A 14,491-nucleotide genomic window follows, 5' to 3' on the forward strand; every position below is an offset into this window, starting at 1 on the left:
ATGTTACAACTTAATCATGCAAGATGAACGAGTCAACAGGTGCTAAATTTTTCCTTTCCTCCCTGGTAAATTATTTATAAATCCAATACGAGGTACTTGTACTTACAATTAGGTAAACTTTTCCTTATCGAGATGAGGTATAGTTACCTATTATTGCATTATTAGAAAAATATAACTCTAAGAGTTTCTCGACAGATATTTACCATTATGTATGATTTCTTTGTAAATATGAGTGGCATTTCGAAACGTGTGTTGTTTTTTGATATCGGCGGTAACTCTTAAATTTTTCCATATCACTGAAGCGCCTCTGTTCTTGATCACTTCTATGCCATTTCCGTAAAATTTTTTCTCCTGAAAACAGAATAACAAATAGGTAATTTTAATTTGAAACATTGCTTTGAAAAATTACATCTAGTTTTTGGCTGTTTTTTTTCAAACGACTATAGCGAGTGAAATTGAATATTTTTTCACAACTCAAGGTGTGGGGAAGGGGAGAGTTGAAAAAAACAATTGCTGATGACATCATTATCTGTCGTGAGTTGACGGATTAGGCTGAGAAAATCATTTGGATCACTTCCAGCAGTTTGGATGGATTATATCATTGTATTTTTTAAACCTTGAAATCCCAACGTCTTTCGTAAAACCCACTCAAATTGATGTAACAGACTTGGAGAATTGGAGATGCAGTGTAGATGTATATTAACATAATGGTGTCTTATAAATATATTATCGTAGCACTCAAATCAGATTTCATTTCGAATCATGCACATTTTAATATGTTTTGTTAATCTCATAATCGTTTAATTTACAGTTTATTTTGCCTTTCTGTTACAGGTGAGTACCAATTTTCGTGAAATGAACAAGAGAACATGGTAATGACAATGAGTAAGTTGATTGTTGATGTAGAAATGAATTCGTATATGACAGGATTTTCAAGAGTCTTGTTAATCCTGCTTTCCCTACTATGAAATTTCACGTTTTGGCCAGTATTGCCAAAAATATTGGCTGTTTTGTCTCAGTTGACAAAAAACCCTGCTCTGTTTTCAAAATCACCCGAAAAAATACTGTTTTTTGGCCGGATTGTAAAAGGACGCCTTGTCTAACTGGTCTAGAAAACTCTTTTTTTTTTTGCAAAAATTGCTTTAAAAAATCCTTGTGGTTTGCTAAAATTTTGAAAAATATCTTTCCTTATTTTCTTTGTCAAAGTTGTCGAAAAATCCAGCTTTATTTACTGAAAATTTTAAACAAAATTCTGTCTTTCAGCCAATAATATATTACTTTTTTGTGAAAATTGCTGAGAAATACTGCTTTTTTGTCAAAGTTGTCGAAAATGTTTTGCTTTTTCCCAAAAGTTTTCGTCAAAATTGTTGAAAAAATTTCCAAAATTGTCTTTTTTTGTCTAAAGTTTTCAAAATCGTCTTTTATTGGAAAATCTTGCTTTTTACCAAAATTCCATCTGATTTTCAGTCAGTGTTGCCGAAAAATCTCGCTCTATGACCAAAATTCTAAAAAGACCTACTTTTTACCAGAATAATTTTCTACAAAATCCTGTGATGTTGCCAAAAAATGTCCTGATTTTCTGTCAAAAATTTCCCAATTTTTTTTTTTGTTGTTGTCAAAGTTGGAAAAAATCTGGGTTCGTAGTCAAGATTATTGTGACAAAGAAATACCTACTTACTGCTTTTTTGCAACATTTTCTGAAATTTCGTGTTTTCCCCTGACAAAATGCTGTTTTTTTGCCATAATTTCGGAAAAAATTTCCTCTTTTTTGTCAAACTAGTCGAGAAATTTTAGTTTTTTGTCAAAGTTGGCAGAAAATCTATCTACTTTCTTGCCCAAAAGTCTTGCTTTTTCCTGCCACAAAAATTGCTTATTTTACAAAATTCTCATTTTTTTTCTTCAAAAATATCCGGCATTTTTGCCAAAATTTTCTTTTACAAAATCTGCTTTGTTTTCAAAAATATTCTACTTTTTGCTCAAGTTGCTAAAAGTAGGTACTTATTGGTTTCAATAATGTTCTCAAAAATCTTGGTTTTCAGTTTAAATTTCAAAAAATGATGTATTTTTGCCAAAAATTCCGCAATTCCTGTTTTTTTTTTTACTACCACCAAAATTCTGTTTTTTGCCTAAAAAATCCTACTTTTCTGTAAGTCAAAAATTCATAAAGTCTCCCTTTTTTTGTCACGATTACTAAGAAATGCCCCATTAAGTATTTCCAAAATTTCAAAAAAAAAATCACCACATTAGTCGTCCATTCTACGAAAAAATAAATAGGAACGAAATTGTACGATGTTGAATTTCCTGTAACTGAACGCTCACCTAATTAATTTTTTCTAGGAAGCTTAGTTCTAGAAAAATTTTTACTGAAAGTTCAAAGTTAACCTTTCATCTCTGCCGTAATTACCTTATAAAATAAATACATACATGTATACTTCCCTTGAAATGCAGCTTTTCTCAAAAATAGATTTTATATGAAATAAAATTGGAGTGATGAGCATATTGAGCAATATTTTCTACATTTTAGTTACGATTAATTAATGAAAGTTTCTTTTCTAAAGTAGTATTTTCTTGAACTTTAGCTACCATTCATCAGCTAAAAAATCAACACCCAAGTTTGGATGGTTGAAATGTTAATTGGTTAGAAGTGGTGAGAAGGGGCAAGGGTGGTTGAAACGTGTTCGTTCTAAAAAGCTTTTTTCAGAATTGGAGCCAATCAGGGGACCATCTGGAGTAGTTTCCTCATGAGGAAGTAGGAAAATCAGAGTGAAGGTCGTTTAATCCCTTACTTAATTTACAATAATATCTTTTTCTTCCATCCTTCAAATCAATACACGAAATCAGGATGTCCGGTCTTTCAGAGAAATGATTTTCTTCAAGTTTTCCCGATTTTACGAATTAATTCTTTCAATTTTCCAGATCATTCAATTATCAACTGCCAATAAAAGAATTGGTAAGGGAGGATCTTTCTAACGTTATTATTAATAGAAAACAGTGAATCCACCAATTTTATTTGCCAACTGCTTACTTTTCAATATGAAGCTAGAATTAGGAGGAGGGGGAAGAGTTGAAAATTGAATATGGAGGGGATTTAATGCTCTGAAAAGTATTTTTTGGACATTTTTACATTGAAAATTCATTTTTTCGACTAAAAAAATTGAAATGGATAATGTGAACACGGTGGAGACATTTCAGACTCAGAATGAGTTGATGAGAGGGGTTAAAATGTTCGGAAATTTGAAAAATCGCCAGGTGTTTCATTCATTTTTTGTAATGTAAAATTTTGGGGAAATTCTGAATAATTGAAACCTCTTTCCCGAACCTATTTTAAATCTCTCATGCTTCATATTCACAGAGATTGTACTAGTTGAGTTTTGCTTGTTTTGTCGATGATTTTTTTTCAAAATTTTGTCGATTTTTTTTCCGAATTCGTACTTTTAATTCTCGCGAGTTCTTTGGCCTGAATTGTCAGTGATTTTTCCTGAACTGAATTTTCGAGAGTTTTCCATTTTCATCCCTTCCACGTGATTTTGTTTTGAATTTTATCGATTCGTTTTTCTGACTAAATTTTTGTTTTTGATTTCGACGAAACTTTTTTTCTTGAATTTTTGCGATTTTTATGATATTTTCTTCTAATTTTGCACCAAATTTTAGTAATTTTTTCTGCCTAAATTTTTGTGGAATTTTCCTTTTTACAGGTTTTTTTGAGTATTTGAAAGGTTTTTTTGGATTTTAAGACTTCATGTTTCATTTTGAATTTTTTTGGGGCTTTCTTGATTTTATTTCACGTTTCATTTTTTCAAGTTCTCAGAGTATTCTAATTCCCAATTTTTCGTGTTTTCTCTAGTGCCTAAATTTTAGTGAAGGTTCCGGAATTTTATCATGAGTTTTCATGAGTTTTTTTTTTCAATTTTTAATGTTATGTTTTTTCTTTAGGGCTTTTATGTTGAATTTTGCTCTTGAGTTTCATTCTCAGGGATTTTGATGCTTTTCCACATTATTCTTTGACCATTTTTTTTTCTCTCCAGATCTTGATCATTTCTCTGCTTCCTGTTTTGGTCATTTTCTCTCAATTTCAATATTTTGTAGCATTTTTTTCCATTTTTTTTTTTTTTTTTTTTGAAATTTATTGTATCACTTTTTGTTAAGTTTTGATGTCTTTTTCTCGCGAATTTTAGATTTTTTTATACTTATTTCTGAAGCACCAGTACATTTCACTATTTTTTCCAAATTTGGATTTTAAGCTCGCCTTTTTCACCCTTTACCATTGATTATAATAAGTTTTCTGTTCCAAAATGACTCGTCTTACTTATGGAATTTTTTTCTATTATTAACTCAACACTCAAATAATTTTTTTCATGTAGTGCTCGCTCGTGTGAAAATTTCTGCAATTTTACAATTGGTATTTTTGTGTTTAATTTTTCGAAATAATATGATTTTGGATAAGATTAAATTTAGTTCCTCCCTATTTCGATGGACTCCCCCCCCCCCCACCATTGCTTTCAATTTTGAATTTTTTTTTCATTAGTTGGGATGTTTTCAAAATCCGATAATTTTTTCATGCTTCCTTTTTGCATTTTCACCCAGTTTACTTTCGAAATGTTGATAATTGGTTTTTATTTGCATTTTGATTTTGAAGGTTTTTCTGATTACTTTTTCCAGATGTTTTGGTTACTTAAGGGTCATTCCACGTCAATTGAACCAAGAAGTGGTAGGTGGGTTCGGCGATTTTTTTGAAATTTTTCCTGTGGAAAGACCTTCCGAAGGGATGACCAATGGCGCAAATCGCAGCCCTCTAGCCCATTTTTAACGGCAGCCAGGGGGGTGTCAAAGTTTTCAGTGAACCTAAAGTATCATTCATTTCAGCAGTGGATTACTCAATAACCGCGATACCTACCAAAATGGAACTTTTTCCCCATAGTTAGGGGTTTTAAAAGGCTTTTTGGTGATATCATAAAAATCAGTGTTGCCACTTTTTTTCGTACAAAAAATTAGCTCAAAAAGTTTCGAAACGTAGTTTTCATATCGTTCCGACTCTCAAAAATTCTGAAAAAAATATATTATGGACAACTTTTCATGCTGAACAACATAAAATTAAAAAATTGGGATGGTAACTTGTCGCAAAGTCGATTTAAAAAAATTTTAAGTTTGCGAAAAAATGCGATTTTTTGATTTAAAACATGAAAAAGAGTTTTGATTGGTAAAGCTGACCCATTTGACCCCTATTTTTACGTATCTGTTGAAAAAGTTGAAAAACTCCTTCCACTCGATAAAATAAACTCATCACAAAAAATCAAAATTCAAAAAAATTCAAAAAATAAACAAATTTTAATTTTTTTGCTGTGAGTGTGATTTTCATCAACTTTTTCATGAAATACGTCAGAAAGAGGTCAAAGTAAGACAACTGAATAAATTTAAACTTTTTTTGATGTTTGGAGTTGAAAATTGAATTTTTTCGAATTTTGATTTTTTTTTGTGATGAGTTCATTTTATTGAGTGAAAGGGGTTTTTCAACTTTTTCAACAGATACGTAAAAATAGGGGTCAAATGGGTCAACTTTACCAATCAAAACTCTTTTTCATGTTTTAAATCAAAAAATCGCATTTTTTCGCAAACTTAAAATTTTTAAATCGACTTTGCGACAAGTTACCATCCCAATTTTTTAATATGTTGTTCAACATGACCAGTTGTCCATAATATATTTTTTTCAGAATTTTTGAGAGTCGGAACGATATGAAAACTACGTTTTGAAACTTTTTGAGCTAATTTGTTACACGAAAAAAAGTGGCAACACTGATTTTTATGATATCACCAAAAAGCCTTTCAATACCCCTAACTATGGGGAAAAAGTTCCATTTTGGTAGGTATCGCGGTTATCGAGTAATCCACTGCTGAAATGGGGTAGGTACTTTAGGTTCACTGAAAACTTTGACACCCCCTGGCTGCCGTTAAAAATTGGCTAGAGGGCTGCGATTTGCGCCATTGGTCATCCCTTTGGAAGGTCTTTCCACAGGAAAAATTTCATAAAAATCGCCGAACCCACCTACCACTTCTTGGTCCAATTGACGTGGAATGGCCCTTAAGTTACTTTTTTTGAGAAAAAAATCTAGTACAATCCCTGTATTTTAATTGGAGTACCTAAACCTATTCGTTTCAATTTATTTTTATGAATTTTTGGTGATTCTCTTTATACTTATTCCTTTGTCAAAAAATCTTACGAGGGGAATAATCGCTGTTTTCAAAAATAAATCTCCTGATTTTGGCATAAAAGTTCACCAAAATTTCCCCTACTTTTCCAGAACGATGAAATTCTCTTACTTTTTCTGTTTTCACAAGATTACATTTTTATAAATATTTTACCTTCGTGATCAAATTTCACGGTTTTATCACATTAAATGATTGAAAATAAAGTAAATTGGTAGGTAGGTACTTAGGTAGGTAGGTACCAGGTGTAGTCTATCAGCTAAGTTCTTGAATAGTGCCGATACTGATTCATAAATTATGTTTTTTTTTATCTCCTAGTAAAATTAGAAAAACCCAGACATCATTATTGAGCGATAAAAATTGAACGATTTCGTTCAATTTTATTATACTTTCCAATGAAAACATCTATTTTAATTATTTATGAGGTACGAATGAATGACGTATGAGTGGTGAAAAAAATTGATAGATAAAAATACACATCGAACCGCATCTACATCGTACACATTCGTGAATACGATTGCAATCACACTCTCGATTCATGGGCATGCATATTACAATTACCTACAACTTATTTACTCGCGTACCTAGTACCTATTTTATCACCTTATACCCAAACAATAACGAAATAAAAACTTGCATATTGCGAACCGTGCGCCGTGTTTGAGGCAAAATTTGATCCGTTCGAGTTGATTTGTGCCGAGTACATAAGAAGGAGGTAAGGTAGGCAAAAGAATGAGGCGAAAAAAATAATATTCATTATTATATAATAGTTTCAGTCTCGAGGGTCGTTGCTTATGTACTTACAATAAAGGTTACTGTGTTGATATTTGATCGTGTGCCGGTAATTCGATTCCATTTTCAGTAATAAACTTGTAGTAGACATAAAAATTGTAAGTATGTAATGTGATTATCGCAAGAAGGTAAAGGGGCGAAACCGTACAAATTCTTGCGGTTTTTCTCTTAGGTATAGTTAGGTACATATTTTCCACCAAATGGGGAAGAGATTCCGGTTCTGGAGGAATTCATACAACTCGTAAATATCTAGGTACTTTACTTATAGTGTCTATGACGCCAATTTACTCGTAAATATGTACAAGTAGACTAGACTATGTACGAGTAGGTAGGTATATCAATGAGTTTATTTTATGCCTTTACGAGATGAATTATTTTTAAATACTGGCGTCAGTATTTTAGGTACCTCTACCTAATGTGAGAAAGAGAGACAGAATAAGTGATACTTACAGTGAGAGGAATATTATCGTTGATTTCGGATCGGCTAATTAGAGGCAATTTCTCATTTGTAGTCGCACTTTTGACCATGTTGAAGCTAATTTACAACAGAAAAAAAAGTAACAATTAATCGACTTATTAACAAAGCGTGTAAATATGGTAAAATGTCTTACTAAATGGGTTAGTATGGAAAAAAAATCCATGTTGAATTTTTAAAGGTAAGTTTAAGTGTGATAAGAGTACGTTATCTGTTCTTTTTAATTGGTTATTGGCTTTTTTTTTTCATTTAAACGATGGTAATTTTTCAGTATCCTTTGGTCGTGTGTAGATATTTTGTATCTACCCTGGCGTAATTAACACGATGGACGAAAGAAGATTACACCAAACTGGATAGAGAATGTCTATAAATATACGCGGCATGATTACGAAACTGGTTTACGTATAGATAACTAGGTATGAGAATATTTCGACTGCTCTTCATTGCTATACGTATTTGGACGTGTGTGTTTATAAATTCAATGTTAAAGTAAACGTAAACCTGTTACCTGGTTGGAAATTTGAAAATAAATCAAAAGGGGTAGTACGTGGCTAGTCATTTTATAGGATTTTTTTTCTCAATGGTCAATCGACTTTACCTATTTAGCGCGGATTTATCGAAGAAAATTGCACGTAACACGATCTTGTCCATGAGATGTTCACGTCAAGGGCATGATTTTTACTTTGGCGTTGGATCGAAGATAAATTTACAATTTTATTATAATTTTAATCGAATCGAAATGTAGTTGCATTGGTTTTTTTCTACTATCGATTAGGTAAGTAGGTGAATTTGTGAACGAATGGTTCTAAAATGATGGGAAATTTTATCAGTGATGGGAATTAGGAGGTTTGAATCTCTTGCTTTTGGATCAGTTTCAATTGTTGGGTGGAATTTTTAAGGAAATAGCCAAAATTTCGTGTTATTTTTAATCACAAACGAATTAATCAAAATGTAGGGATGCCTAAACCTACCTACGTAGTTACTTTAAGATGATTCATTTCAAAAAAGATGCACCAAACTAGTAATAATGATCGATTCTCTGATGTTAGGTTAGAACGATAAGCTTTAGATAATTGTAAAAATGCTCACCTCGTATGATGAAAATGATAGAATAATATAAAAAAATTAACAATAACTTAATCGCGAACTAGAAAACCATTTTAAATTATTTTATTCACCATTTCACGTTAAAAAACTGAAACTCGCGTGTAAATTCATAATATTATCGCGAGTAAGCACAAGCACAGTTACACTACCTTCGAACATGATTCTAGGAACCGACTACCGACTGATCTTGATTGGCTTTGAGAGACTCGACCGTGGTCTTGCACCACGTTGTGTCGGCTTGGTCTTCATCATCATCATGGCTCTTCTCTCGTGCTCTGGTGTGATTTGTCTACTCTTAGGTGAATTTTTAATGCAGGTACGGTGCATGGATAATATGTATGAAGTTGTCTTTGAATTTGAGAAGTTGCATAATTATTGTGGAATCGAATACGAGTGTATTTGGTTGGGTTCGATTTACCTACGTCATAGTTCACCTTAAGGATAATGTTACGCGAATTTTTTTCCTTTAGGGAGGTACCTACCTATTGAAATTGAATTGAGGGTATTTTTTTTTTCTTGAGATAAGTTTGGATCAATGTATGTGGGAAATGTATGCGGAGTACAATTTAACGTATATGATATGGTTTCAATTACGGAAATTTCCACTTACTCGTAGTTTGTAAATTCAGATAGGTAGGCTACAGATTGGAACTGGGGAACCCTGAAGAAAAAATAAAGGATACAGGATTGTAAAAGTTACGACCTGATTTTTGAATTGACAAGATGATTCATTTCGTTACCTATTTTAATATTATGTGGTTATTTATATTTTATACTTTGAACTCGACTTTCGGAGAGATGGGTATGGTAGTGTCTCTACCTACCTATTTAATAGATACAAAGTAACTAAAAACAGGATCTAAACGATGTTGCGATGATGATCTGAAACCAGTCATTATTTATACATAGTTAACTTGTTGACATATATCAATTTATTTATTTGCACATTCGCCACAATTTTTTTTTTAAAGCGAATAAAATGACTCGACTGTATAAATAAATTATGTAGGTACTTTTATAAAAACCGCATGTTTCGTCGTGTGTTTTTTTTATCCCCTTTATAGGTTTAGGTAATTATTACGAAATTTGATCGTTATACCTCTTCGTATAAAATCGAACTAGATAGTCATTTGGAACTTTAATGGAATTTAATTGATTTTTGAATTAGGTAAATCCTGTACGACACAGTGTATTCGGAAAATTATATATTTTTTTTTTTATGTAAAGGGAAAAAATTATTTTATCCAACGTTGCAGCGATTAATGTTACTTTTGGAATGCATCGATACGATTCTACTTGTAAATTTTTTAACGACGAGATGCACATGTTTTTAAAACCGGTTCAATGGTTACGAATCTATACGCAATAAATTCCTACTAAAAACCAACTGAAACGAGATAATTTCGATGAAAATCAAAAAAGTATTACGGTTGGATTATTTTTTATGAATTTGCACATTTTTGTGAGCAATTTTATTGTCCGGCATATGACAATAGGAGTAATTGCACCCCTCCCCCGCCGATCCTCCGGGACAACTTTTTTCTTAAAGGGGACATCCTAAGGAACATTTTAAAGCAAACTTGCCCAAACAAAAGTTGGCCTTACTTACAAAATGACGGCCATTTTGATTGACAGGTGAGCCGAAATCACAGATTTTGCGTTTCAACATAGGACTTGCACGACATTTTCCAAACTTTACAAAGGTAGATCGAAAGATCATGCAAAAATTCATCACCAGTAAAAATTTCAAGTGATAAAGTGCGTTTTTCGATTTTTAGTGAATTTTTGAAAATCGAATTCAGGCCAAAAATGAGGGAAAAAATCAAAATTTTACCAAATTGACCAAGAGAACTGAAATTTGGAATATACCCTATTTTCGACATTCCAAATCGATTGGAAACGGTTTCAACCCGTTTTGAGCAGTTCTGGAGCCTCCAGCAGATTTTTGAAACTCGAAATTCTCACAAAAGTCAGTCAAATTGGAGTTGTAAAGCTAAAATTTATTCTAAAAACTAATTTCAATACGCTACGAAGTACTGCAGGTGAATTTCAAGTCGTTTTGGAGCCTCCAGTGACTTTTTGAAAGGTTGTATGGCGGTTTTTTTGGAAAATTGAAATTTCCTTAAAGTAGCTGGAAGCTTCAAAACCATTTGAAACCACCATGTAGTCTGCGAAGTAAATTTCAGCTTGCCAACTCCATTTGATAAATTAATGTTGGGAAAAATTAAAGTTTCAAAAATCTACTGGAGGCTCCAGTAATTTTCAAAAAAGTCGCTGGAGGCTTTAAAATGACTTGAGCCCACCTGAAGTCGTCTTCAGAGGATGTTAAAATTGGAGTGTAGAGTAAATTTCAGCTTTCCATCTCCATATTTGATGAAATTTTATGAAAATTTAAAGTTTCAAAAATCTGCTGGAGGCTTTAGGAATTTTTAAAAAGTCGCTGGAGACTCGAAAACGACTTGAAATTAACCTGCAGTACGTCGTAGCGTATTGAAATTAGTTTTTAGAATAAATTTTAGCTTTACAACTCCAATTTGACTGAATTTTGTGGGAATTTCGAGTTTCAAAAATCTTCTGGAGGCTCCAGAACTGCTCAAAACGGGTTGAAACCGTTTCCAATAGATTTGGAATGTCGAAAATAGGTTATATCCCAAATTTCAGCTTTCTTGGTCAATTTGGTAAAATTTTGATTTTTTCCATCATTTTATGGCCTGAATTCGATTTTCAAAAATTCACCAAAAATCAAAAAACGCACTTTAGCACTTGAAATTTTGACAGGTGATGAATTTTTGCATGATCTTTCGAACTACCTTTATAAGGTTTGAAAAATGTCGTGCATGTCCTATGTTGAAACGCAAAATCTGCGATTTCGGCTGACCTGTCAATCAAAATGCCCGCCATTTTGTAAGTAAGGCCAACTTTTTTTGGGGCAAGTTTGCTTTAAAATGTTCCTTAGGATGTCTTCTTTAAGGAAAAAGTTGTCCCGTAGGATCGGTGGGGGGGGGGTGCAAATACTCCTAATGTCATATGCCGGACTATTAGGAGTGATTTACATGACCTTTTTTTCTCTCGAGTTTTTATTTTATTTTATTTTATTTCGAGGTTGGTGAAAAAAACTGTCATGTGGACGTTTTTCTCTCGATCTTTCCGGGGTAAGTGGGGGATTCTTCGTAAGTAATTCGAATTTTGGTGAGAAATGTTACTAAGTGGGTAGAGTGAACTTGTTTGTGCAGTTTTGAATAAAAGTTTTTGGTAAATTGAAATCACTAATAGAACATTTTAAAAATGCAAAGTTGTATTTCTTTTCTAAAACACTACAAAATTTAAGTTATTCAGATTTTCAGGAGTACATACTTTGAAAATTCATTTGAAGTCTACAAAAAGCAAGACTCGTTTGGTTTTTCTTTTATGGTAACTATGGAACTAAAAATTTTGTTATTTTCTCAAAACTTTGGTTACTGAAGTTACCTTTTTTGAAAAGCTTTCGAAAATTTAATTTTTCCAAAACTTGGTCCCAAGTAACTTTTTCAAGAAGGGGGGGGGGAGGAGAAAATTTAATCGTATCTTCTTTTACTTTAAAAATTGCTAGAAATTGTCGCTCTTTTACTTGAGATTGGCAAAAGTTCCTTGTACTAATAAATTTGTCCATTTTGCTTTTTGCCTAAAATTGCAAAAAAGGCTTGCTTTTTGTCAAAATTCTTCAATGTTCTCATTTTCTTAGCAAAAATTCCCAATAAGCCTGTTTTGTTTTGGCTGAAAAATGCTACAAAGCCTTGCCTTCTGCTAAAGATGACAAAAATCTTGCTTTCGGCCAAAAAAATCAAAAAATCTACTTTTAGTCCAAATTGTCAAAAAGTCACGTTTCTTGTTATGAACTACAAAAAGGTTACTATTTTGCTTGAAATTCCAAAAAGTATTTTTTGTACAAAAATTGCCTAAATTTTTCCTAAAAAATAGCTTTAAAAAGTCCTGCCTTTTTCTAAAATTGTAAAAATCTTACTTTTTTGCAAAAAATAGAAAACGATTCTCGTTTTTCTCTATTCTAAAAAAAAAATTACGAAAAGATATCATTTGTCGACGAAGTCTCGCTTTTTGCCATTACTTGCAAAGACACGCTTTTTGCTCATTTTTTTTCAAAATCATGCTTTTTGCGTACTATTGTAACGAATTTTCCCTTTTTTACTAAAAATTGGCAACAATGCCTCGCTTTTTTGCTTTAAATTGTCAAAAGGCCTCATTTTTCTTTCAAAAATTGACCAGAAACCTTGTTTTATTGTGGTCAGGAAGTTGCCAAAATCTCTGCCTTTTGCTACAAAATTGTGAAAATTTTACAAATTTTTCAAAATCTGCCAAAAATTCTCACTGTTTTTCCGAAACGTTTTTTTTTCTGAATTGCCAAAGTCTCACTTATTACCAAAAATTTTCCATATACGTCTTTTTACCAAAATTTGATGAAAGCCATGTTTTTTGCTAGAATTGTACTTTCTGCTAAAAGTCAAAAAGTCTCACTTTAGTTTTTTTATTTCAAAAGTTATTGCCAAAATCTCGTTGTGTTTCCAGAATTTGACTGAAAGACCTACGTTTCGCTAAAATTTTCAGTCTTGCATTTTGTCAAAAGTTGTCAAAAATTCTCACTTTTTTGCAGAAAAATTGCTAAAAGTGTCACTTTATTATCATAAAGTTTCAAAAATTCCAAAAATTCGCCTTTTCGACAAAAATTGCCAAAAAATCGTGGTTTTGCCAATATTGTGAGAGTCTTTGTTTTTTGTGAAAAATTTCACAAAAATTCTCGATTCTTATCAAAATTTACAAAGTCTGGCTGTTTGTGTCAAAAGTTGTCAAAAACTACCAAAAATTCTGCTTTTTTGCAATAAACCCTCAAAAATCATTTTTTTGACAAAAAAGTGCAAAAATACGTCACGTTTTACTAACATTGTTTTATTCTGGCTTTTTGACAAAATTTTTGCCGTTTACCGTGTTTCATCTTCACCTCCTAAACTACCATAGTGATTAAAATCATTTTTTGGTCTATGTGCGTCAGCAATGGTAGTATCAAGTTTCGTTTTCGCAACTACAAAGTGAAACTGTATCGGTCATAAAAAAAGAAATCGCATAAGGTGTCATCATTAAAGTACTTATTGATGGGATAATTGGCAAGAAAGTACGTCACTCTGACTCTAAATAATCTATTTTTCCTGAACTGACGTGAGCAAACTGATCGAATTGCCGGAGAGAAGAGAAAATTCGCGTTTTAACCTACCTAATTGGGAAGTTCAAACAGTTCGCATTTTTATTAAGATGGTAAAAATTGCTGCCTGAGCCTGATTTGTTAAATCCTTTCAAGAATTTGAGAAATGAACTGGAGGCATCTGAAGCCTTGGAAATGGAGATTTTTCAAGGTACTATTTGGATCAATTTTGTTTCGTTCGAGGTTCGACTTTGTTCCTAATGATTTCAGCGGTTTTCTCATTACCTGAATTCGAATATTTTTTTGGAGAACTACGAGTACGTGGTTGAAAATTACTCAAACTTTTAATTATTTTTGAAATATTAATGTAGAAGGTCCAAATATGGCGAAAAAGATCAAAAAACGCGTTTAATTTTTTCGAGCATGTTGCACGAAATGTTGGGAAATCATTACCAATTGATTTGAAAGAGGAAGGGAGGTGTCGAAAGTAGGTTGCACATCTAATTGCAGCTGTCTGGATCAATTTTCTAAAAATTTGTTTTCTACTTTTAATCCTTTGATTCTTAAAAATTCGTCAAAAATCGAAAAATGCGTCTTAGCATCGAAAATTTTGATGGGTGGTGTATTTTTGCATCCTCTTCCAATTTAGCTTGGTCTAGTTTGAAAAATTTTGTTGCCAGTTGGGATACCGCCTTTGCGAGCAGAATAAGGAAATTCAAGGTGAAAAT

General features: G+C 32.2%; 1 protein-coding gene and 1 long non-coding RNA gene across 2 annotated transcripts in view; one reads left to right on the forward strand and one right to left on the reverse strand.

Moving 5' to 3' along the window:
- Positions 1–8,857, reverse strand: part of LOC135839421 (protein scarlet-like) — a 46,118-nt gene extending 37,261 nt beyond the window's left edge. The window contains exons 1-3 of the mRNA XM_065355436.1: positions 8,558–8,857; positions 7,444–7,528; positions 204–351 (exon numbers count right to left, since the gene is read on the reverse strand). Of these exons, the coding sequence (XP_065211508.1) occupies positions 204–351; positions 7,444–7,521 (226 nt within the window). The 5' untranslated portion in view covers positions 7,522–7,528; positions 8,558–8,857. The remainder of the gene's footprint in view (positions 1–203; positions 352–7,443; positions 7,529–8,557) is intronic.
- Positions 1–14,491, forward strand: part of LOC135839441 (uncharacterized) — a 98,039-nt gene that overhangs the window by 81,006 nt on the left and 2,542 nt on the right. The gene's annotated exons all lie outside the window — the stretch shown is intronic.

This window comes from Planococcus citri, chromosome 3, assembly GCF_950023065.1.
Source record: "Planococcus citri chromosome 3, ihPlaCitr1.1, whole genome shotgun sequence".
In the NCBI taxonomy this organism is placed as follows: Eukaryota; Metazoa; Arthropoda; class Insecta; order Hemiptera; family Pseudococcidae; genus Planococcus; species Planococcus citri.